General features: G+C 40.2%; 1 protein-coding gene across 1 annotated transcript in view; it reads left to right on the top strand.

Annotated features, from left to right (window-relative positions):
• iars1 (isoleucyl-tRNA synthetase 1) overlaps positions 1–26,324 on the top strand; it is a 66,591-nt gene that overhangs the window by 17,098 nt on the left and 23,169 nt on the right. The window contains exons 10-25 of the mRNA XM_060857837.1: positions 2,736–2,831; positions 3,768–3,890; positions 4,902–4,993; positions 8,438–8,536; positions 11,174–11,300; positions 12,618–12,691; positions 13,897–14,091; positions 15,228–15,314; positions 15,484–15,567; positions 19,282–19,426; positions 19,865–19,985; positions 21,162–21,253; positions 21,785–21,862; positions 22,025–22,146; positions 24,728–24,830; positions 24,991–25,074. Of these exons, the coding sequence (XP_060713820.1) occupies positions 2,736–2,831; positions 3,768–3,890; positions 4,902–4,993; positions 8,438–8,536; positions 11,174–11,300; positions 12,618–12,691; positions 13,897–14,091; positions 15,228–15,314; positions 15,484–15,567; positions 19,282–19,426; positions 19,865–19,985; positions 21,162–21,253; positions 21,785–21,862; positions 22,025–22,146; positions 24,728–24,830; positions 24,991–25,074 (1,722 nt within the window). The remainder of the gene's footprint in view (positions 1–2,735; positions 2,832–3,767; positions 3,891–4,901; positions 4,994–8,437; positions 8,537–11,173; positions 11,301–12,617; positions 12,692–13,896; positions 14,092–15,227; positions 15,315–15,483; positions 15,568–19,281; positions 19,427–19,864; positions 19,986–21,161; positions 21,254–21,784; positions 21,863–22,024; positions 22,147–24,727; positions 24,831–24,990; positions 25,075–26,324) is intronic.

Raw genomic sequence — 26,324 nt, 5'->3', positions numbered from 1 at the left:
GTAATCTACATCTTAGTAGTTTAGTATTCTACATCCAAATAAATAAAGAGTACAGTACCACTGGATATGGTGAGTGAAGTATAAAATGGTGTGAGATATTGGTCAGGGCTGTGTACATATAGCACACACTCTTATCAAGAACCTCTTACATTTCTCTCATTTTATACAGCTGAGCCGTTGAGGGTTCTTGCTCACCAAGTTCTTGTAGCTTGGTGATCTCAGGATTTGAACTCACAGCCTTCTGAGCAGAGTCCCTCGTCTTAACAACTGAACTATTGCATAATTTTATATTACATAAACATGATTATTTGTTAATATTACACTACATTAGTACACTTATTACTGAGGTGGTTTTAGCGTAGTGTTAATTTGTTGGACTGCTAATCAGAATGAACCGATTTACATGTTTAAATCAAATAAATCTATTTTTTTAAAAAAAGAATAAGAAAATATAAGAAAAATACATTTTCTTTCAGAGTAACTGTCAGGCTTGGAGAGAATCACTTGGATTCCTTTTTGTGCATATTGAAACCTTCAAAACTGATTTTGACTTCAAAACTGGTATTGTGATGTATGAGGCAGTGTTTCAATATACACTGCTGTCATGCAGCCATCTGTCCCTTCTTTGTTATTGCCTCTGTCACATTTCACACTACATGCATGCAATACGGAGCTGTTCGCTTAGCAGCTTGTGAACACGGTCTGAGGTATAGATATACGAACCTGGTGCTTGCCTCTTCTCACCCTCTTCATCCTGGCTGAATGTGTTTCTTGTACATTACAAGCAGTGCTCAGTCTGTGCGTTGACTGAAGGACGTAGACTGTATTCGACTCCCTGAGCTACTGTGCAGCGGTGATGAATTTAACCTGCCATGCTCAGCTGCAAGATTTAGACTGTGGCTTTGTGATTGAATGAAGCTTTCAGGAGCTGTTGATGGTGCTACACAACCCACAAATGTTCTCTTTCCCACAATGCCAGTTGCTCTGCCACAGAGCACAGATCTTTTTTTGGATGTGTTTAAAGGGAGATTTGGGTTCGTGCCTTAACTCTCTGCTGAACGCAGACACTCGCTGATGGCACAGTGGTGAGGACACATTGGCCTTATGCCAATTCTGTTGCTTAAGTAATTTTCAAGCTATTTTTCCAGTCTACAGAAAATGATCCCGCAGCTGACTGTCGCCCAGTCGAAGATATCGGTGAGTTTATCGGTGAGTTTATACAGGCTGTCATGTGCGGTTAGGACAATCTGCTCTCCTGGGTGTTTTCAAAGCAAAGCACTTTTCAGGTCTGCCCCACTGGTTTCAGCTGGTATCCAGCTCTGCTTCACACACTCAAACATTCTGAGTGAAGGTCCCAACAACTACGTTTTAGCTGTAACATTTACCTTTTGCTATAGCAACATGGGGGCCACCTCAGAGCTACTTTTTGTGCCGTTTTTATTAAGACATGACAGCAGTCAGACAAAGAAATTGACTAGGGAGGAAAGATAATTGACTGTATTTTAATCTAAAAGATAATTGACAGATGTGAAAGATGTCTCGCAGTTGCATTGATTTTGAACACCATTTTTTCCAGGGTGACTTTGCCTTAAGAAGTCAGGAAAATTTACAATTCAGTCAGTAGAAACCAAGTGGGTGGACTTGTGGTCCCTTGGCTCTTGGCATGGATGTCTGTGGCATCCTCAGGATTCAAATTCGCAATCTCTTAAAGTGCAAATGCTTTTCTGTTGTGCCACTCCGGAGCCACGCCGGTCTTTAGTCTCATACTTTTGTCTCCCTCTTTTCCTCCCCATGCTTTTCCTCGCTCTTTTGCCCCATGCTTTTCCTCGTTCTTTTGCCCCATGCTTTTCCTCGCTCTTTTGCCCCATGCTTTTCCTCGCTCTTTTGCCCCATGCTTTTCCTCGTTCTTTTGCCCCATGCTTTTCCTCGTTCTTTTGCACCACGCTTTTCCTCGCTCCTTTGCCCCATGCTTTGATCCGCACCTTTGCCTCTCGCTTTGCCTTGCACATTTCCACACTCTTTTGCCTTGCTTTTTTGCCACATGCTTTTCTTTGCTCTTTTGCCTCACTCTTTTGCCTCACTCTTGTCCATGCTCTTTTGCCTTGCTTTTTTGCCACATGCTTTTCTTTGCTCTTTTGCCTCACTCTTTTGCCTCACTCTTGTCCATGCTCTTTTGCCTTGCTTTTTTGCCACATGCTTTTCTTTACTCTTTTGCCTCACTCTTTTGCCTCACTCTTGTCCATGCTCTTTTGCCTTGCTTTTTTGCCACATGCTTTTCTTTGCTCTTTTGCCTCACTCTTTTGCCTCACTCTTGTCCATGCTCTTTTGCCTTGCTTTTTTGCCACATGCTTTTCTTTGCTCTTTTGCCTCACTCTTTTGCCTCACTCTTGTCCATGCTCTTTTGCTTTCCTTTTTTCTCCGCTCTTTTCCTGGTTCCTTTGCTCACTATTTTGCAATTGATTTTTCCCAAGCTCTTCTCTAACTGTTGCATGGGGGTCCTTTTTCCTCCTCTGTTTGACCAAGATGTTCTTGCTAACAGCTGAGTGTATGAATGATGCCAAGTTAATTCTTGACCGTGTTTATTTTAAGTTAGCGGCAGTAAATGGCAGCTAACAGTTGGCATGTATAGTCTACCCCTACCTCTGTTCCTTCCAGATGTTGCACATATATTAAAGTTAACCACTTTATGCACGGCATCTTCTTTGTTCTCTCTCTTTTTTTCTTCCTCCCTCCAGTGTAAAGAGAATGGAGCCTTTTCCGTCGTGCTGGATAACTACGTCCGTGAGGAGGAGGGTACAGGAGTGGTTCATCAGGCGCCCTACTTTGGAGCTGTAAGTTTGTGTCTCTAAGGCACAATTAGCCAGTTTGAATGTCTATGATGTGCTGTGTGCAGCTTGTTTCGATATGTTACTGCAGAGAGGGATTTACATTGTGCACTGGAAGGATTTAGCGATTGAGGAAGCCCTTAAAACAGCCGAATTTCCTTATCAATTCTATTTCTGAATGAACATCCAACTTTACCACTTCACCATGTTAAACACACATGCACCTGTATAACAAGTTACATCGTTTGAATGGCATTTGATCACTTGGACAGCTGAGTAAGACCAACTTATAAATGAATATAATACTCGCTAACTCCTCTGGAACTAATCATGTTAATGATGCGAATTAGCTGGAGGTTACAGCTTAAAATCTCATGAGAGCTCATTAGAAGGAAAAAAAATCACAACATGCTTGACCATCCTGAAAATTAGTATGAGCCGAGACATGCGATTAAAGTGATATAAATTGTCCTTTAAGCAGCCGACTGGTCGAGCGACTGGAATCACAGGTCAGGCTGAAATGCTAACAACATTATAACAATGAGGCTTGGTACTTGTGAAACATCACTCTGAATAAGATCGTTTAAATGTTATTGAACTCTTCCCAACTAGACACTGAAAACTGACTCATTTTGGCTTGCTGAACATTTCCAGCCTAACACTCCGCTCCAGTGCAGGAAGCTAATGTAGGAACCAGCAGATTAGAGATCAGACCGCACTAACGTTCTAATCTGGAGGGAAAATGGCTGCCCACATACTGTAGCAGTCTGCATTTAGAAGTCCAGAACAATGGAGAAACTTGCTTTGTGGGTTTGGAACATATGGCAAAGGCGCATCGTGAATCACTTTGTGTGGGAAATGATTTTATTTACTACCGTGTTCAGCGTGAAAAAACACTACTTACTCACGTATAAATATCAACACTCGCCTCTCTTCATATAGGATGATTACCGTGTGTGTATGGAGTATAATATCATCCAGAGAGACTCTGCACCCATCTGCCCCGTGGATTCGTCAGGCTACTTCACCCCGGAGGTCACACACTTCTCTGGCCAGTATGTGAAGGTGCGTGTCTTCGTAAACTTGTATCTTTCTGTATACAGTATTTGTCACTTTTGCCAAGAGAAACATTTTTAGTTCTATAATTTTGTTGAATAGAATACAGTATATATACATTTTTAAGATGGCTTCTAGTGTGCTTCATTGTTGGCTGTTGCCTGCACACATTTTCATCAGCTACTGTCACTCTGCTCTGATATGTGCATTCACACACACACACGCGCACATACACACACACACACACACAAATAGACAGCTGCAGCAACCTGCAGGAGTGTCTAAAATGGCTCAATATTTTCTACTGGAAAGCTGAACTATGAAATTTATTACACAGAAATCTCGAGAAAAAAATAACGAGCGCTTGATTGACACGTGTAAAGAAATCCAGACCTATTTCATTTGACAGTGTCTGCTGTGCGTGTCTACACCTCATACCACACACTTTCAGAACATGAAACCAGTAATTAATAGTTTAACAAAGATTTGTTTTTGTACGCATCATTTTGTACAGCCAGGCTCCTGATTTGTCTCTGAAGGGAATGTGAGATCCAATGGAGCGCTTAATTAAAATGAAATCCTGCCATGGCTATTAAATACTGCTTCCAGAGATGGACTGTGTAGAACTCGTGACAGTTTCTAGATCACTGCATGCGTTACATGTGACTTAGAAGACGGCATTTATTCAGAAATATCAGAAAGTAGTGATAGAATAGAAATTTCTGTTTTTTTGTGAGAAACAATAAGATATTGTAATTTGCAAGGTATACCTCAGTCGATGCCTTTTTTCCCCCCAACTGAATCTGTTCAGGTAAAAAGCTATTTGTAAGGATGGAAATAATCCTTCAGGCTGTCATGCTATAAAGGTCTGCAGTGATTTGTCCCTGTGTTTAATTATTCAGAAACTCAGCACAGCACAGCTGAGTCCTGTTGTATATAGTCTTCAACTCCGAAGCTTTTTTTTTTTTGTTTTCTGCATTGATCACGAACGATTAAACGTTTCTTCTTTTCCCCTTTCAGGATGCAGACAAAAACATCATCAAGTGGTTGAAAGAGAAGGGACGACTGGTCAACGCAAGCACTTTTAAACACAACTACCCTTTCTGCTGGAGGTGAGTGTGGGGAAAATCATCTACACTTTATTAGTGTCACCTATACATCTACACGCAGAACTATTCATGCAGTTATCTGCACAGTGTTTACAGTCATGAAGATACAGAGGAAGAGCTACACATACTGCAAACCTTAAACAGAATGGAGAAAAAGTGTGATCTCTGTCAAGTCAAGTCAAAAAAACCTTTATTGGCATTTCATCCATATATACTGTAGCTGATGTAGTTCAGGGTGAAATGAAGCAACATTCCTCCAGGAACCTGGTGCTACATAAAGACACAGGGCTACACGAGACAACAGAGAACTAAGGAATAAAAAGTAAATTAACTTACCGACAGGTGTGCAAACAGACAATATAGAAAATGGGGCCGACCAGGCACGCTGGTTTGAGTATTTCAGAAACTGCAGGATTTGTTCACACAACAGTTTCTAGAGTTTTTACAGAATAATGCACAAACGAAAGGCATGAAGTGAGTGAGTGTTCTGTTGCTGGAAACACTTTGTGGATGAGAGCAGTCACAGGAGAATGGCCAGACTGGTTTAAAATAACAGGAAGGATATAGTCACTCATATAAGCACACTTTACAACCTCATCAGAGCAACTGAGGCTACAATGGACGCACTCACCCAAACTGGACAGAATAGGCAAAGAAACACTCCTATTTTTTTCTAGTCTTGGGTGAGTCTGTGTCCATTGTTGGCTTACAGGAATGAAAGGCAATGTGGTCTTGGTCACCTCAAGGTTTTTGATGCTTTGTGTCTCCTCTGAAATGCTTTTCTGCTCACCAGGGTTATAAAGAGTGATTATTTCACTTACTCACTCATTCTTTTGTCCTCTCTCATCAACAGTGATGTTTCTATCACCAGAAACATCGCTCACTTGTTGTTTTTTATTATCGCATTTCTTTGTGTGTGTGAAAATCTCATGACATCAGCGGTTATAGAAATACTCAAGTCAGGCTGCCCGGCATGAGCAAAAATGCCACGGTCGCAATCACTGAGATCAACCCATTCTAACGGTTGATGTGAAAAGTACCCCATGCTTTTATCTGCCACACAATGGACTAACAGGTGTAAAGGTGTTTCTAATAAAGTGCTCAGAGAGTGTATACAGATCCACGTTTCTAACCAAACATTTATAGCAGCAACTAATTTAAATGTTATAATAATTTGATAGCTAGAGAGGTATTATCTCTAATTTTACCGTGACCAATGGAAAAATCCTTATACAAGCACACTTAAAATGATGATCTGGTTAAAATCAGTGTGCCTAATCTAAAGTAAGCAAACAAAATGTGACCATGACAACCATCACAGGCTAAATAACAGCTTAGGCTGGAAGAATAATTGCTCTGCACCATCAGTCTGCTGAAAATAAGAGCACACATTTGTATAGACATCATCATAAAGCAGTTTCATTGAAATCCAGATGGAGATTTAGATGTTTTTTGAACAAGGAAAATCTCCCAGAGATGAAGGAAAAACATGAAATGGTATCCGAGTGACCCCGGATTGTGGGATTATAAACCATCACACTTCCCTAAGTCTATAGTCTAAAACCACAGTACTGGGTGTGTTGAAAGGATGTTCAGTACATTTTAAATAGTAATTAAAAAGTCCTAGGAATAGCAAAAAGGCAATGTTTATGATTACGGCAGCACAGTTTAGGAGCAGGTCTGCAGTATTCAGGTGAAGTTTAACTTTAAGCCTAACTTTACGCAAATAGGGTGCAACTTTGTATGAAAAACCGATTCGTCGTCAATACATGCTAGTTGTGCCACCCATGTTACTATGGCAACAAGTGGTGGGAACACCTACTGGCGACTTCATAGTACAGTGACTGCCATCTCACAGCGATAAACTCACCGCCTGTGTAAACATAGCTTAATGATTGTACTTCCCAAAAACGATTTATACACAAGCATCTTTAGCGAGTTCTGCAGATTTGTGCTTTAGAACCGCTGCTGTGATCATTAAGACTACGGTGCTCGTGTGTCACATCAAGGCAACACCCCTAATACTGTTCAACTTCATAGTATACAGTTGACGCTGTTAGGCTGGGTTCCCCTTTTGAATCTGGTTCCACTCATTGTTTCTTCCTCATGGAATTTTTTATTTGCCGCTGTTGCCTCTGGCTCTGACTGTATCCTCCTTTAAAGCTGCTTTGTCAATTCGATAATTGTTAAATGAAACAAGAAAGGAAAGTGAATTGTTTCAAAGTAAATGGAGGAAATCCCAATAGCGAGAACGATCCTGATGACACGTGCGTGTATCAAAGTTCATGTCAGCACAACGGATTACTATCACATCAGTCATACACAAAATGTGGCAAAAGAAAGTGCATGGAAGCGACAGAAACACTCCTTTCATCATTCAACTGCCAGGCAGTTCATCCCCACTTCATCACTTGCAAATGTTTTCTAGAAGTCTGTGCAAAAAAGTCTCCCTGTGTGTGACCTTGCTGGTTTTAGCATCATTAAATCAGCGCCACGTGCTGCATAAAGAAACGCATTGATGAGGAAAACAGGACGTTTAAACATTAGCATATCCTGCTCAATATCTCCACGGCTGCCTCAGCACTCACAATAAGCCTCATCCTAAACTTGCCTCATGCTCTTAATCACCTCTTCTTCACTATTGATTAACGTGTCTGATATCAGACTTTGCAGACTCATTAATTTGCCACTAGCTGTTTAAGTTGAGCACAAACTGCAGCTCAGGAGAAAAGACGTTGCGATTGTAGCTTTTTATTAAAGCGGCTGGATTTGATGAACGTAATTCTGATCTTAGTCGGTTAATCTAAATTCTACAGAAGTTTCCGTTCTCAAGCCTGTATTTTAGGGTGTGGTCACACCTATTAGTCCATATCAGAGCAAAATTTATATTTATTTATTTGGAATTTTTATATTTGTCTGAGACATGCGGTCATGTATTGTTACGATTTAAAATTGCCAAAGTAAGAACATCATTTCATCTGATTAATATTTATTTTATTGCGTAAAGTTTTCTGCATACATTCTAGGCAGTCAGTATTTTTTTCCATTTTAGTTTTAATAGCTTTGATGGTTTGCAGTATCTCACATGAGCCTCCACTGAAACATCCCTCTGTTTTTCTAACCCAACAGACCTGCCCTGATCTTAGCTCACTAAATTCGTGTCTTTGTCATAATTGCGTTTTTCACGCTTTTCGTCATCCAATAAGAAAAATTCAAACCTCAACGTCCTGTTTTGGCTCCGCCCCTTCCAGTGTGAACACGTCACCCAGCTATTTACTAGTATATTTTCTCTCACAGTGTGAATATTTCACCCACATTAAATCTAAATTATCTGTCATGTCACAGCTAAAATATCCTTTCCATGCTGTGCGTTAAATAACCCGATACAGATAATCTCACAGTTAGGTATAATTCCTGTATTTTTGGAAATGTTTTTTTTTCTGCCAGGTCCGACACCCCGCTGATCTACAAGGCAGTGCCCAGCTGGTTCGTCAGAGTCGAACACATGGTGGGGAAACTTCTGGAAAACAATGGCAAATGCTACTGGTGAGACTCCCAAGACTGCAAATGATTATACTGTTACAATATTTGTCATTACGAAGTACAGAGTTGCTGTGTTGATCCCTGATGTAAAGCGTGCCTTTATTTTTTTTTGCCTTTACCTCTAGGAGGAGGTTGAATTATTTTTGTTGTGTTTGTTTTCATTTAGACTGTTTGTTACATTGGTACTAGTTCTAATAATTGTAGTACTGTAATATTCTATTCTATGTTTCTTCACTACTTTTCCTGTATCCCAGCCAACCCTAGACTTTTAAGCGCTTTTTGAATAGCAGAACGTCGATTACATAAACTACTGCATAATGCATCTTGAAAATATTGTACAGACATAAAAGGACACATCATTTAAGCTTAATTTGAACATCCTCAAGGAGGTAAGATTTGGAAGTTCACATTTGGGCTTCAGGTGCTGGCCAGTGTACTTTATTTCCCATGAGTCTGCATTCAGGCCATTTTGCACTAATGTGGCCGGCGCGCTGAAATTAATCACTGGCAAGGACAGAGAGATAGAGGAAGAGGACGCGTAGAGCATCATAATGATGAAAACGTGCTGCAGGTTTGTGCCGCCCAGTTTATTTTCACTCTCTGGAGCTGAAATAACACTTCGGTCCTCTACGCTCAGTATATATAAATATATTCAAACATACAATACATATTTGAGTGTGTGGCTGAGGATTAATTCTTTAGTTTAATGACGCAGTTAACATATAAATAATACTGTGGAACCATAATGGAGTTACCACATGCCAGTGAAACCAGTCATAATATCAGCTTAGCTTGAGGAGACCGCCATGTTTATCACAGGAGCAGCAGTGACATTGACCAGTAGCTGAAACTGAGTGATTGGGATGTAACTGAATGTAATGTTTTTGGGAAGAACTGATGATTTTTTCTGAAGAGAGACTCGAAGTGTGAATCAGGAGTAGGATCCTGGGACCATCGCACAAGTGGGAGGCTTTTATCTCTCGCAAGCAAGATGGAAAGCTCCCTAAACAAACCAAGAAACAAAAGACCAGGTTCATTAACAAGAACCTGTGGCATCGCATGATGGATTCATGGTCATCGTGCATCAAATCAGGCTGCTGGTGTGTTTCTATTTTAGGTCGGAAAATCAACTATATGTTTAGTTGAAACCAGTTCAGATCTTGAGTGAGGTAACTGAGTTTGAGGAACTGGGCAGAATACACACACCATGATGACAGTGCTGCCGTTTCTCCTTCAAATGTTTTCCATTGCAACGATGAAAGGCAAAGGTTCATATATAATTTAAAAACTAAAAATAACACTGTATATCAGGTTTCAGTTTAAATGCAGATATCTGGAGCACTAAACAAAGATAATAGCATGGTGTTACACTCCTAGTCAGCAGTATGCCAGCACATGTGGACGTCACTAAAGTTTTCTTGTGGAACTGGTAGATTCTGTATATTTAGCAGACTTTGACACTGTGCATACTGAGTGACTCAGCATGGCAAATAGTGTAATTAAAGTTTCTCCAGTGAGTGTGCAACACAGTGTTGAGGAACATGCTGCTCACTTTGGGCTCTGCAGGGGGGCAAGGGATCTGCCCGAGCCCGAGCCCAGAGTTAACCAGAGTGCTGCATGAGAACGCCACAACATAAATCTAAAATTCTTACCTGCGACTGTGTGTGTGCCCAAACATGCAGTTATTTAGTATGTGACCTAATATTGATTAATTGATTTTTTTTTTTTTTAACTTGCTGATTTATTTCGGCTTGCCGTTCTTCAGCATGTGCTGATTCTGTATTCTTCAGTGTTAGTGCATGAACAGATAAGAATCTTCAGCTACGCGGGTCACACACAATCGTCTGGGTTAAAAGTGCCCTCTTTCCCATTGGTGTTAAGTGTGCTGTGCTGTGCTGTGCTGTGATGGATACAGGAGACTATTTAACATTCTACGTGTAGTCCAGTAGGGCACAGTGAGAGACGGAGGGGGCATTAATGTGATCTATTGCCCGCCTAAATAGATGCGTTTTTACAAATGAGAAAGAAGAGCTTGTTGCTCAGCGGTTGAGATTTATACGGGTGGTGTGTGCGCACAAGTGTGTTCACGTGAGTGAGTGAGTGAGTGAGTGAGTGAGTGAATGTGTTAGTGGGTGATGGTTTGAGAGTGTGTGTGTGTGTGTGAGAGAGTGTGTGTGTGAGAGTGTGTGTTGTGGCTTTTGATCTTGTAGCCAGTATCAGTAGCATGTCCTCTGAACACAAGTCTATCAGTCATCTGTTCTCTTTATCTAAATGTTTTCATATTAGATCTCTGTTTAAAAGGTTCTGTGGTTCAGTTGAAGTTGTCTCTGGTGTGCTCACATGGGTGAAACTTCATTTCATTTGGCTTTTGATGAGCTGAAGTATTAAATTGTGTTGATATTATTATAACAGAGTCTTCATACTTGACTGAGGACATTATTTTGTATTAGCATGATGATGTAGAATATTTTGTTTTAGCTTCAGAGTCATTTCTTCCTGTTGGGTTATGAATCCCTGCTGTTTTCTTCATGTTAATAATTTAACGCTATTATTCTGATGTGTTTCTGTCTTTCTTTCTTTCTTTCTTTATTTCTTTCCTTATGTTCCCTTTTCCCTTCTCATTTTCTCTTTCCCTTCAAGGGTTCCTGAGTTTGTGAAAGAGAAGCGTTTTGGGAACTGGCTGAGAGAGGCTCGAGACTGGGCCATCTCCCGTAACCGCTACTGGGGGACACCAATTCCCCTGTGGGTCAGCGATGACTATGAGGAGGTCGGTGACAAGCAATTAATAATGCTAATCATTTAAAAAGAACAATTTGTTACTGTATTAGAAAAACCTCTGTCTTCTTTCCAATTCTCAGCGACCTGCTGGTGAGCCTGTGTACAGTGTAGTCTCAAATGTGAAGATTACCTGTTTGAGTTACTGTAGACTTCTCTCACTCATTGCATGCTTCTTGTTTTCACACCATTATGTGTTAACACCTCATACAGTATTTTATCTCATAACTAAATGTATTTATATTATCTTTGTTTACCAGGTTTAAGTGAAATTTCTTTATGGAGCTTAAACAGAGTTTGAGGCTTTTTATGGGCTTAAATATTCATTTGTATTTTTTAATTATTTTAATAGAGATTCCTCATACTTGACTTTTAGATATTATTTGGTTAGGTATAAAGAGTTTTTCATTGAAAATGATTGTGTCAGGAAGCTTTTCAGCCTTGATCCTGAAGGTTTCACTGTAACAGGCTGTTCATGCTTAATATTCAGATCATCCTGGGTCTCTTTTTCTGTCTCCTTCTCCATATGAGAGCCACATACAGAAGACTCTCACACCGCATTAAGTTTAAATCTCCTTTGAACATTTACGATTATTAATGATTCTAATGTTCTTTTAAGCTTCCCGGCTCTTTTTGTGAAGTCAGAACTGGGTTGTTGGCATCTTTGCAGGCTGACTCGGGTCTTCGGAAAATAAGGACGACGACCTGCTTCCTGAAAATAGCGTAATGAGTTGTTTCCAAGCGCCAATCTCTGGAGTGCTTCCGGACTCCCAGAGCGTTCGCTAGGCCAGAAAGTAGAGCTCTGTCGTTCTCTATCACTAACTGGGCCATTTTACCTGAACAGGGACAATAGCCCAACCTTAACACTTCAGAAGAGGGCTAACACACTTTCAGAGTGCATAAACTTCCTTTCCTATGTGGAGTCCTAGCATGTCCTGCTTTCAGAGTTACTTTCAACAGCTGTCATTTCCTCCTCATATGAGGTAAAACATCCTGACATCCTGGCTGTCATGGATCCAACTTCATTTATTTATTTATGAAGTTTTGTGAATCTACAGATTTAGTAGCAAATCCAGGCTTTGCTTTGCTTCTGCTCGTGTTCTTGGCAAGAAAAAAAATAGCCCAGTTTCCAGAATTGGAAGTGTGAATCCTGCGCCGGTGGAAAAACGAGCGTATTGGTGTTACCCATGCAAAAAATACACTTTATCACCCAGATATTTTAGGAAGCATATTTTTACAGCCTACCACATGTGTGTTACTGTCAGATCTGGAGTGACTGTAAATGAAGAGCTTTTGTGTCTCCGCTCAGGTGGTGTGTGTGGGCTCCATTGCTGAACTGGAGCAGCTGACTGGAGTGAAGGTTGCAGATCTGCACAGAGAAACGTAAGTCACACGATCCTGCTCATTCCTAAATATTATTATAACTCAGGAAAGCAATCATTTTTAAGGTTAAGGTTGTTGTAGAATTCTGCGTCGTGAGGAATCGGGCCCTTTTGAGTTTTTCATCACCACATGTTCATTGTTCAAAGGGCTATACAAATAAATTTGAATTAAATTGAATTGAATATTGATTTCTGGGGTTAGAACATCATCATAGATTTCATTCATTTGTAGTCTGTAGTTAACGGTTTGTGTAAGTGTTTTGTGAGCACATGGAGTCATTCACAATCAACTCATGATAAGATAAGATATGCCTTTATTCGTCCCACAGTGAGGAAATTTCTATGTTACAGCACCAAAGTCTCTCCATCATGAAACTAGTCACAAATGAAGGAAAGTTGTGCTGCATATCTCTTTTGGTCCAGATTCAGACACTAGATATAAAAGATTTGAGGAAAATGACGTGCTGCTATGAGTAAATAATCAGTGACAGGGTGGTGGATTGTGCCGTGGTCTGACATGAAACAGAGTTACTGTTTTCACACCAGTGTTACAACATCCTGAGCTAGCGTGTTTCTTTATACCCCAGCGATTTGTTAACGCTAAGAGTTTCCTGTTCATTAAAGACTGGCATCATACTTTTTTAAAATCAGTTCATAGCTGCAATTAATCTTGAATCTGGAACGTCTGCCAAGTGATTGTGTTATGATTTAAATCACAGCTATAAACAGCCAGTTTCTCTCTTATTAATCTCCCATGAATACAAAAAAGTTTGTTTTTCAGAGAAATTGCAAAAGCTTAAAGCCTCCTGTTCCTCCAAAAATGTTAAATAAACGTCATCTTGCAGAAGCTGTCCTTACAGAAAGTCGCTTTGCATGGAACATCTTCCATCCAAGTCCCTGTAGGAGCTGTTGCTATAGAAACAATGCTATAGTACAACGAGCGCATTGATACAAACCTGATTTTAGTCACAGCTTTCACTACTGTCAGTGCAGCTATAGAAAGCTCCAAACCTTTCTAAACCAATCAGAACGCAGAACATAATAGAACAGAACCGTTCTATGCAAGATTATTATTAATAATCAGGTTACGAATACAGTCATTAAGTCAAAAATCTCGTGTTCAAGTTTCAAATAAGTGCTTTGTAATTTCACAAATATCAGTTGTTCTTCTGCGATGCTCTAAACTTTGTGTGTGTGTTTCCACAGCATAGACTGTTTAACTATCCCATCCCGCTGTGGGAAAGGCCAGCTCAGGAGGGTCTCGGAGGTCTTCGACTGCTGGTTCGAGAGCGGCAGTATGCCCTACGCCCAAGTGCACTACCCATTTGAGAACAGCCGCGATTTTGAGGACAATTTTCCTGCAGACTTCATCGCAGAGGGCATCGACCAGACCAGAGGATGGTGCGGTGTTAGACTCCTCCAGCTCTATAACATGCCGTGTCATACAGGGGAATCGATTTTCTCTTTACATACAATTATACTGCAGCCAACCCACAATGAGCTGATCGCATTTCCATATCTGATTAAGTTGCATTTCTGTTCAGCACAGAATTTCAGGAGTGTTTTTGAGCAAATCATGTCAATGCATATGAAAACATTCTTTTAATAAGGCAAGAGGGAACTAAAATGTAATTTATTATTATTATTATTATTATTATTAGGCCAGAAAAATTCTTTTTTCTTGCATATGACAATCCCAAAATTGGTTCTCCGATTCTCAGGAATTTAAAGAGAGGGATAATGTTTAATCATGAAGTCGGACGGACCTCACATTTATCACAACGAAGATTGTTCACAAGGGGGAGCTAGCGTAGCAGCGCGAGGGGACGACAGGGAGGCGCAGTTTACCATCATGACTCAGGAAGGACGAAGACGTGACTGCGGATGTTAGTTTAAATAATCAGGTTCTGAGGTAGAGGGCTGAGTAACTTTTATAAGAAGCATATAAAACATAGCAGCGGGGAGTGCAGGACGAGTTAATGATGAAGCTACAACACATTAAAGGGACACTTTCCACTAATGTCATGTTCCCATCTTCTTGCAGATGTTTACTGTAGAAAATGATAGAAGAGACAGAAGAGAAACCGATTAATATTAATAAGTGCACTGTAGATCCCTGGTTTCTAAATTCTGTCTCTTATGACTTTGTCACTTCAGATGATGAGGGAAGAATCAGATACATGAAAGTTTTGATGAAAACCCGACGACAGGCTTGTTCAGTATTAAAGCATTCATGTATTGAAGCAAGCTGACTTTTAATTGTGTGTATGCACGTGGTGTGGTGATCGCATCGTAAAGTGTATTACGTTGTTAAACACTAAATATGGGAGTTTATCATGAGTACATGCTGAGATGTGCTTCTCAGTGACGTTCAACCTAATACAATGTTTCAGGGTTTGAATCATTGCCAATTGCATTTAGTGATAGTGTGATAATATTTTTACTGCCTTTTACTAGAGGTTATCATGTTACAAGACTAGCTCATTTCCTTGCACATTTAAATTGTACCAGCTCTAACATGAATGTTGTTTTTAAAGGTTCTACACATTGCTCGTGCTCTCAACCGCGCTCTTCGGTATGCCTCCATTCAAGAATGTGATCGTCAATGGCCTTGTCCTTGCGAGGTAACCGGCTCTCATTTCTCACAGGCTGTGCTGTTCATGTAACTGTATTTGTGGGTATTATTTTGGCAATCCTTTTCGCCGAGTCCTGGAGGCAGACCAGTAGTGCTGATGACCTGGAAACACTTGATTCGCTTGCGTTGTTTATTAACGATGCACATTCTCTCTGCAGTGACGGCCAGAAGATGAGCAAGCGAAAGAAGAACTATCCGGACCCGAGCTTGATCGTACAGAACTACGGCGCCGATGCGCTCAGGTAAGAATTCAGCACATTCAAAGTGACGCTCAAACAAAGCATTTTTAATCAAAGGCCTGGAAGCGAGCTCTGGTGGAGCGTCTGGGAGCATATGGATAATGAATAAAGCAGTGCTGCATCTGTGCATGTGGTGGAATTAGTTCCAGGAAACGCCTGATCAATCATCGCCTGCTTCTTTTCAGTTTCAGCCAGTTGGGTTTTACTTACATTCATTTGGTGCATTGGGTTCCAGGTTGACTGACAGTAAAGTAGAATTTAAGCATAAATCTTAAATTCCACTTCAGGACCATGTATATGCACATATATACAGTGGTGTAAAAAAGTGGTTGCCCTCTTCCTGAATTTGTATATTTTTTTGCTCGTTTGTCACACTTTAATGTTTCAGATCATCAAACAAATCTAAATATTAGTCAAAGATAACACAAGTAAACACAGCATGCAGTTTTTAAATGAAGGTTTTTATTATTAAGGGAAAACAAAATCCAAACCCACATGGTCCTGTGTGAAAAAGTGTTAGCCCCCCTGTTAAAACGTACTGTAACTGTGGTTTATCACACATGAGTTCAATTTCTCTAGCCACACCCAGGCCTGATTACTGCCACACCTGTTCACAATCAAGAAATCACTTAAATAAGACCTGTGTCTTATCCTCACATCCATCTGTTTGTGACCTCAAGCTGAAGAGAACTTGGGTTCTGCAGCAGGACAATGATCCAAAACACACCAGCAAGTCCACCTCTGAATGGTTTAAGAAAAACAAAAAGAAGACTTTTGAGTGGCCTAGTCAAAGTCCCGACCTGAATCCTATTGAGATGCTGTGGCATGATCTTAAAAAGGTGGTTCATGCATGAAAGCCCTCCGATGTGACTGAATTAGAACAATTCTGCAAAGATGAGTGGACCAAAATTCCTCCAAAGCGCTGTAACACTCATTGCAAGTTATCGCTAACGCTTGATTGCAGTTAGCGATAGGGTGGGACAACCAGTTATTAGGTTCAGGGGCAAACACTTTTTCACACAGGACCATGTGGGTTTGGATTTTATTTTCCCTTAATAATAAAAACCTTCATTTAAAAACTGCATGCTGTGTTTACTTGTGTTATCTTTGACTAATATTTAAATTTGTTTGACGATCTGAAACATTAAAGTGTGAAAAACATGCAAAGAAATACAAAATCAGGAAGAGCACAAACACTTTTTCACACCACTGTATATATGTTTGGGTCATCAGACACTTCATGCAATCGGAACTCACAGCTTTGCTTAAGTAGTGCAAGATGGGCTGCGCTACCAGGCTCTTGTGTGTATTATTTGTTCATGTTCTGTTAATGCTTGTGGTGTCGCGTTTGACCTTTTGACATTTATTGGCCTATACTTCTGGTTAGTTAAAAAAAAATGATTGTTTTATTTGCAACAATATTACCCTATTTTTAGGGTATTTTTACCCTATAATTCATACCCTAGACAGCAGAGTACATAGTGCATAGTGTATAGTGATCCATTTGGGATGCAGCTCAACATTCTACGAAAATGCAATATTGCGAGCCCTGCAAGCCCCAGCTTTTTCCTCTGTAAATCAGTGTTTTGTATTCTGCTCTGCACACAACAACTTGCCTGACAATTATTTAAAACATTTTTCTTTTTCAATTAGATATTGAACTGTTTGTTTAAAACGTTTGGTGAAACCACAACCACTGCTGTGACTATTCTTACTGTGCGCTCAAATTAATTTCCTTTGTACAGATCAAACTGTTTCTTCAAAGGAAGGCAGCCCTTTACTTCCCGTAGACTACAATAGTTACAGATTTTCTCATACATGTTTTCAGACCAGTGTGATACATTTTATAATAATGGTCTATGCAATATTCAGCACATGCCATAACTACTTACATTTACAGCATTTGGCACACGCCTTTATCCAGAGCGACTTACATTCTCTCTCTCTCTCTCTTTTTTTATACAACTGGGCAATTGAGGGTTAAGGGCCTTGCTCAGGGGCCCAACAGTCGCATCTTGTTGGACCTGGGATCGAACTCACAATCTTCCAATTGGTAGCCCAACACCTTAACCATTAGGCTACCACATGCCTTCATTACCCATGAAGAAGGGGATCGGAGTCTCACATTTGTGCTTTCATTAAAATCTTAAATAATCTTAACTCACTGGAGAGAAGGAGATTGAGAGAACTGAAGAAAGAATGGGGTGAAAGAAAGAAGGATGGAGAGGGGAAAGTTGCAGAGATAAAGTACAGTATAAGAAGAGGGGAGAAAGCGAAGAGGGGGTCCGAGAGAGAAGGAGAGAAAGGGGGAAGGAGACCGAATGAAAGAGTAAAAAGGGAAGAATGAGGGAAGCTGAAAGAACAGGGGCGAAAGGAGAGAAGAAGAGAAAGAATTAAAAAATAATGAAACACGCCCAGTTGTTTTGAACCTCATTCTAGTTATGCCTTTCTTCAAATATTCTGGCTATTTTTTCTTAGCATTAATGCATCTCTCTTCATAAACCTTTTATGAGGATACATGGCACAAGGACACCTTTATTCCAGAATATACGCTCGTCTCTGTCCCTCGGCGTCCTCAGTGCCTCACCAGCATTTCCACGAACGCACATTTCTCTTTGATACCTGACGCACAACACAGAAAGATGAAGTGCCCTTGTGGCTCTGCTGAACTCTCTGCTGTGATTAGTGCAAAGTGAAAATGGCATCATAGTTCATGAGAGTGCTTCCGTCTTCCTGGGTTTGATGCACTGCCATCTTCCTCACTCAATACTTACTGATTCTTCTGTCATACATCACAGAATGCTTTCCAGGAATGATTTCAGTGCAGTTCAGAAGAAGGCAAAAGGAACAGAGTTGCTGGAAGGGAACAGATTGGCTTTTATGGACAGAACTATGGATAGAATTTTCAGAAATAAATTAAGGACTCAAATTTGTAATAGGAGCCTTTGTGCTTTAGCTCCAGTAAAGGAGGTGTGGCCTCTGTGCTTTAGCTCCAGTAAAGGAGGTGTGGCCTCTGCTTTAGCTCCAGTAAAGGAGGTGTGGCCTCTGTGCTTTAGCTCCAGTAAAGGAGGTGTGGCCTCTGTGCTTTAGCTCCAGTAAAGGAGGTGTGGCCTCTGTGCTTTAGCTCCAGTAAAGGAGGTGTGGCCTCTGTGCTTTAGCTCCAGTAAAGGAGGTGTGGCCTCTGTGCTTTAGCTCCAGTAAAGGAGGTGTGGCCTCTGTGCTTTAGCTCCAGTAAAGGAGGTGTGGCCTCTGTGCTTTAGCTCCAGTAAAGGAGGTGTGGCCTCTGTGCTTTAGCTCCAGTAAAGGAGGTGTGGCATAAAAATAATAATATACAGCATTTTGTGCAACACCGTATAACACATACGACATGCAGAGAAGGCTGTTTGTTTTTTTGATGAGGCTGTGTTGGAGTCTGTACGCATGAGGAGTGTCAGGTTTTTTCTTGGTACTGACACTGAAAAAGTTTAAGGTTTAAAGCCTTTTACAGAACTATGCTGTGGAAAAAATGCTTGACAACACTTTTCCTATATTAAGAACGCACACCAAAAACAGGCCAGGAGCATAATCCAGTTGTGTAGTTGTTGTTATTATGTATAATCAAGTCTCCTTTGAGGAATGGTCAAGCCCTATGAAATTACTCAATTAAAGCCAAAAAACTCTGTTCTTGATGGCTATCTCTATAAAAGGCTTACAACCAAAACATTCTTCTTTTTGTAGGCTGTACCTAATCAACTCTCCGGTGGTTCGAGCAGAAAACCTACGCTTTAAAGAGGAAGGAGTGAGGGACGTACTCAAAGACGTGTTCCTGCCCTGGTACAACGCTTACCGCTTCCTCGTACAAAATGTCCTGAGGCTCCAAAAGGTAGAATTATTGTGCTGATTGATTTAGAGATTTTTTAGAACCTTAGTCACTTCTGTGTTTTAGAGCAGCCCTTGACCTGTGCTCATTTAGCCAGAAACTGACGCTGATGAAAGGCAATTAACGCACAGTGTACAAGTGTGTTTAGCTGTACAAACAAACTAGTAGCCTACTTTCCAGCACTACGATCCTGACCAGGCACTTAATCATATGAAGCTAGAAATGTAGCGAGCCACACAGCCAGATATACACTACTGTAAGAGAATTTAATAAAAACATGAATCAAACTGATTCATATCTGGACAACTTTAGTGTCTGTGATGCCAGAGTGGAATTATGCAGTTTTTAACGTTAAACTGTAAATGACACAGGATGACGCAGCCTTTCCTCTGGTAGCAGCAATTAACAGCACTTAATCCTGTTTTTATCTTTGCCATTTAGGAAGAGGACATCAAGTTCCTCTATAATGAGAACACGGCCAAACCGAGCGACAACATCATGGACAAATGGATCCAGTCCTTCACACAGTCACTCATTCAGTTCTTCAAAGTTGAGATGGATGGTGAGGAACCATCAGAATTTAAAAATCTTCCTTTGCATGTGGCACACGCTCGTTTTCTGTTCTGTTCTATGCACTCAGTGTTATTTATTTGACAGTTCACTTTTTTGTTGTTTGTCTGCTTTATATGAAAAATGGAATGATTAAAGCTAAAGTCTTTAGGATTTTTGTTAAAAAAAAAAGAAAAGATTGTTGTCAGAGAAGAAAATATTATTCTTTATAATGTTACTGTAATTTGGCCTAGCAATCCTGTACGTCATTCACATTCAGTGCTGTGATACACAAAAAAACCCGGCTACACAGTGACTGGCAGAAGCCACGGCCAATAAGAACAGAGAGAGAGTGTAAGAGTGTTAAACAGCGAGTAACCTAATCTGATAGGGAAATAGCTTCAGATGTGATAGGTTTGGTTTGATAGTCAACCGATGTATTCTCACTACAGCCTTTGTATTGATTACTCCTTTAATTGATTAACTAATCAAATCATGGCTAATGGTTTGTATTCGTCTAATTATCCTCGTGGATGTTTTAGCTAGCACGTTTATATAAACGGCCAAATTGCCTAGTAGTTTCTACATAAAATCCTGAGTGATATCGAGTAAGGTGAATTCATAAGGCATCATCTTCCATGTGTGTATTCTTTCTACATCTTTACTTTATGCCTTTCACACTTTTAGACCAGGCAACATTAATCAATAAAACTTTCAGAGCCGTCATTATTTATCACATCCTATTTAGTGCATAGAACGGTTTGGGACACACCCTAAATTCTCATTGTATACACCAAACAGTCATAAAATTAAAAAATGGCACTTGAAATCTCTTTACAATGGCACCTGACAATGAGTATCAGCAAGTCAACAGTAAGTTCTCAAATCTCATGTGATGGAAGCAGGATAAATGGGCAAACGTACGAATCTGAGCTACTCTGACGAGGCCAATTTTGTGAAGTCAGTGCCTTGATGGGCCAGAGCTGTTTTGGCAGCATGAGGATACCTACACAATATTTAGCAGGTTTTAATGTTAAGGATGATTGGTGTATACTTACAGCAGTAATATTAATCTGTACAGTGGAGAAGGACACATTTAAAGACGTATGACAGTTAATTCGCACTAAAAGTGGTGGATCTTCCCTATCAGTAAATTCTCTCTCTCTTTGCGTGTGTTTTTGTGTCTCAGCCTACAGGTTGTACACCGTTGTGCCTAAGCTGGTGAAGTTTGTGGACATGCTGACTAATTGGTACGTGAGGACGAACCGCAGGCGTCTGAAGGTAGGCTGAAGTGTGACTCTCACTTCAGAGCAAGCTATTTCTACCCACTCTGTTTGATTTGAGGGCACGTTGTTATGCAACACCTCTATTAGAAGTCTAAAGCTTTCCTGAGTGATAGATTCACTTCTCTATATATGTTATACAATGGCATGCGTTAGTTTGCGCCTCCGAAGCTGTTTTTATTCCTTTGTTTTTTTTTATCCACAAAAAAATCCATCAGGAGGTGAGGTATGGAAACATAAAGCAAAGAATTTTGTTTTGTCTTTGTAGCTTTCATTGTAATCTTATTTAGCTGTGTACTACAGATGTATATTTTAGCTGCTAAAGTAGCAGGCCAAGTGAATAAGGACGTTTCAGTTTAAAGAGTCCGCAGTCATGTTTTGCAGTCTGGAAAAGACGGAAGGTTTTCAGAACATGTGAGCATGTGGTTTATAAATAATAGGGACGTATATGGTTTAACATGCGTAGTGCTGAGCACCGTGTTGTGTTATCATGCCATTAATAATTAACATCCAACCTTTTTTGTGTCAGGGGGAGAGTGGAACTGAAGACTGTGTCTGGGCGCTGGAGACCCTCTTTAGTGTGCTGTTCTCCATGTGCAGGCTGATGGTGAGTCTGTGTGTGTGCGCGTGCACGCAGAGCTCAGTCTTAATTTAGCTTCACACTGTGTTCAGTCTCCTGGCCTTGCAGTGACTTGTGAGAAAACTCATGATAACGGAGGAAGTGATCTGAATCGTTGTGTAATAGTGTGAATGTCTGTGCCCTCCTTAGGCTCCCTTTACCCCATTCATCACTGAGCTGATGTACCAGAACCTGTATCACCTGATCGACCCCGCATCAATAGAGGAGAAAGACACGGCCAGCATTCACTACCTGATGCTCCCTCGGGTCAGGTATTTTGTCTCACGCTGACACTTAGAACTTTGCATCCATACATCCATTATCTCACATTATATGGCCAAAAGTATGCGAACACCTGATCATCAAACGTACATGTGCTTGTTGAACATCTCATTCCAAAACCATAGGCATTAATATTGAATATGGTTCCATCCATCCATCCATCCATCCATCCATCCATCCATCCATCCATCCATCCATCCATCCATCCATCCATCCATCCATCCATCCATCCATCCATCCATCCATCCATCCATCCATCCATAATATGGTCTGACTATCTGCCTGTCTGTACGCAGTATGACAGATGTAAAACACACAGGGCTTCTTGCTGTAGCTACTTTGCAGCTGCTGTTAATGGAGGCCTTCATGCTTTTTTTTTATTACTACATTATCTATTTGCATCAAGGAGAATGTAGATTAAAAATGATTTGTTTACCAATTAGCAATTTATTTAACACTAAAATTCGAATAATGTTTTTAAAAAGTCTGCAGTATTTTCCTAGCCAAGGTGTTTACAAACCATATCGGAGCATCAGAGCGAATGAGCTGAAGCCGACACTCACCATAAAAACTCCCTAACCTCAGGAAGAAGCTTAAGAGCAACTGCAACACAACAAAACTCCTAACAGGGAAATAGTTCAACTTTTCCTTTCAGCTATATTTGAAATATTCTCTATATACTTTTGACGGCTGTAGATGAAGCAGCCGCCATTAACACAGCTGTTAAATTACCAGAAAGAAAGCATTAGATTTGTGAATACTGATGAATTCTGTCATTTAACTAAAACTGTCAAGCGCACATTTCTAACAACAGTTAATTATTTCAGTTTTGCTTAGAAGTATTGAGCTTAAAGACTGAGTGTTAGTGTTATAATTGGGATGAGAGCATCTTGTTATTTAGTTTTCTTTAGAACATTTTGCTCTCTGCGGTCCAACCATCACAAAGTAATATTGCATCTTACATTAGTGATAATAGGCTTATCAGCATTTACATACACTTGAATAGTTAACCTTTATATACATTCAGGTGAAAACTAGTGAACTGGTTAAGATTTCACTCTCTATGTCTGAGGAGACTGAACCGAACAGTTTTTATTTTTTAAATTATTCAGATACAGACTTTACTTTACTTCATGTAATGCACTGAGGAAATGAATATTTTGATGAAGAATTAGATTGTCCTTGCAGCTCTCTGGACTGGTTTCAAGTGTCCTTTCTCACTTGGCTTTATTTTCTGTTATTTTCTTCTTTTTTGTCTCTTTGAAAAACACTGACTGACCTTGATCCACAGATGCCCACAGAATCAGCCGGGTTGTTTTCTTTTTCTGAGGTGAAGCCGAATAATGACGGATAAGATGAATTCATTTGCACCGATTTGCCTCCTGTCAGGAAATGGGAAAGATAATTGTTTAGGGATGGGAGGATGGCACATTTTCTTTGCAATACTCCCTCCTGCACCCATGACTTGTGAATCCTGAGCACTGCCAAAGCTTTGTTTAGGAAACTGTGCTGAGGTGTCGATCCCTTAAGTCAGGTTATAAATCGGGACACTGAATAACTTCTTTTATTTGCCAGAAGCAGTTTTGCCACTTCTTCATTCGAAATGGTCTCCTATGATTTAAAAAAAAAAAAAAAGAAAAGAAAAAGTTCCGGTCTTGTATAGCTTTTGCTGAAATTGGATCTGCGACTGTGACATTGTACGAAATGACACTCGGTTAGTCTTCATAGGTCCTTTGAGGTCAAAACAAAGCAGACGATTAGCATGCAGATCCAGAAGCCCTTGATGCACTTAGGATAGAAACTTTTCCTATGAAGGATTAGATTGTCCTTGAACATCTCTGGGCTGCTTCCAAATGTACTTTTCTCATCTGTCTGTAAGTGCATTTAATTCAATACTTTTAATGGATATGAGTTTGTGCACTCGAGCGGGTTCTCGTAAGGCCTCGCAAACCCATGACCTGGCACATGTTAAAGCTGGACACTCATGTTATTGAGAATTTACTAGTGTTTGGAGCTCTGCTGAGGTGATCCACAATTAAGGGATAACACTGAAGTCAAACCCTCTCTAACTGTCAACTATGTCTTTATTGTTCATGTATCATCAAGAGCATTTTTATTGCATATTCTAATGAATTAAGTGGTAGTTCCCTGGCGGGTTAACGGCAACGTTTCATGCTCTCACCATCATGGTCTAGGTTCAATTCCCAGGCAGGGAACCAACCCAGTCACTGAAGGGTTCGCTAAGTCAAAGGGAGTGTTGTGTCAGGACAGGCATCCGGCATAAAACCTGCCCCAAAATTAAATATGTGGATCGGAGGTTATACCGTGGCAACCCTGAACGGGGTTCATTTAAAGTTCAACATTGAATTAATTGGTTGATTCTAAAAATGATTGATATTCTGCATTCTTGACAGGAAACGCAAGGATTTGTATAAGGATTTGGGGATTGGTGCTTAGCACATTTGCCTCGAAACTATCATTTCCTCCATGCTAACGAATTCCTTTTATTTTTTTCTGTGGCTCACTGAAAGAAGTTTTCACAAGTATCGAACTTTTTGTCCTGACTTTCAGAGAGTCACTGATTGACAAGCGCATCGAGAGTGCCGTTTCCCACATGCAGTCCGTCATCGAGCTGGGCCGAGTGATCCGAGACAGGAAAACTCTCCCTGTCAAGGTGCGTCTCTATTAATCACCGCTCCCTCTTTATATAGTGCAGCGTTTAAATAAGAATCCTGTCTGATTCGCTGTAGTGACATATATCTTTCTATTTTTCCATCCTGTTTCACACAAGCCCAACTTCCAAGCCGTTCTGATGAGATGTTTTGTATTTTTAGTATCCCCTCAGGGAGGTGGTGGTCATCCATCAGGACCCCGAGGCTCTTGGAGACATTCGGTCCCTGCAGAAATACATTCTGGAGGTAATCTAGTTCACACATCACACAGCTCTCGTACCTTTCAATCTCTGAACCACTTACATTCAAGCCGCATGTCAACATATAGGGTTTTAATACATTTCTAAGTTTGTGATTTTGCAGTAGCATCTTGGATGCAACCCAAAAAAACAACCTGATAATGAAATTCAGCAAACATGATTAAATCAGTCCTCATTTAGTCATGCTGTAAATCAACTCATACTGTAAAGAGTTTAAAAAAACTCTTTGTTCTTCTTAGCACTACTGTGTTGCTTCTCTTTATCAATATTCTGTTTACCAATATAAGAGTGACAAATTTCAGTGACTTATCTGCAGCTTAGTCATCATTAATACAAACGCTGCTTTCGGAAATGAACAAACTGATTAGAACTGATCTCATGGCAGGTGTGTGTGGTGTGTGTAGTGTGTGTATTGTGTGTGTGTCTTTGTCTGTTTGTACTACTGATGTTGGTTCCAGATATGCTGATTTGAATATCTCACATAAATAGACTCTTCTCTTTGCAGAGAAAGTTTTTTTTTTTTTTTTTTTGTGAAATAAAAAAAAACATCCGACGAGTAATATTTTTGTGCCTTGTTGATGCGAGAGGCCAGAGGAGATTGGCTAGACTGGTTTGAACTGACATGGAGGGTACAGTCACTCACATAAGCACTCTTTATAACTGTGGTGAGCAGAAAAGCATGTCAGAATGCACATGTCGAACATTGTGGCAGATTTGACTTCAAGAGCAGAAGAGGCTATTAGGGCAAACATTCAACCAAACTGTTCATGAAGACTGGAAAAGAGCTGGAGTTTTTTATTTTTAACTGATACAGTTAAACTGATACAGTTTCCTGCTCTTGGTTGACTGAAGTGGAATCTGATATGGCCTGCTGCTTCTGTAGACGGAGTTACTGTGTTCTTCACAGAAACTGGACAGTTGAACACTTGTAAAACATTAGCTGGTCTTTTTTCCCCAACTTAGAATTCCCAGCTTCAGTGAGGTCGAAGCCACAGAGAGAACATGATCATGGTTCATGTTCATTAGAGAAACTGAGCGGAGTATTATTTCCATTCGAACCTTCTACTCATAGGAGGACGTCATTGCTGTCTCAGCAATTATGAACCACTTTTTTTATTACACGTTTGTCCTTTAATCAATTTTATTACATTTTATTGTCTTGTTCTTTACACATCAAAACAAAAGAAGTAAAATGAAAGCCACAATAAATCAGATGTGTATATAACGGAGAACATT

The sequence above is a fragment of the Tachysurus vachellii genome, chromosome 22, assembly GCF_030014155.1.
Source record: "Tachysurus vachellii isolate PV-2020 chromosome 22, HZAU_Pvac_v1, whole genome shotgun sequence".
Lineage (NCBI taxonomy): Eukaryota > Metazoa > Chordata > Actinopteri > Siluriformes > Bagridae > Tachysurus > Tachysurus vachellii.
This window is presented reverse-complemented; position numbering and strand designations above follow the sequence as displayed.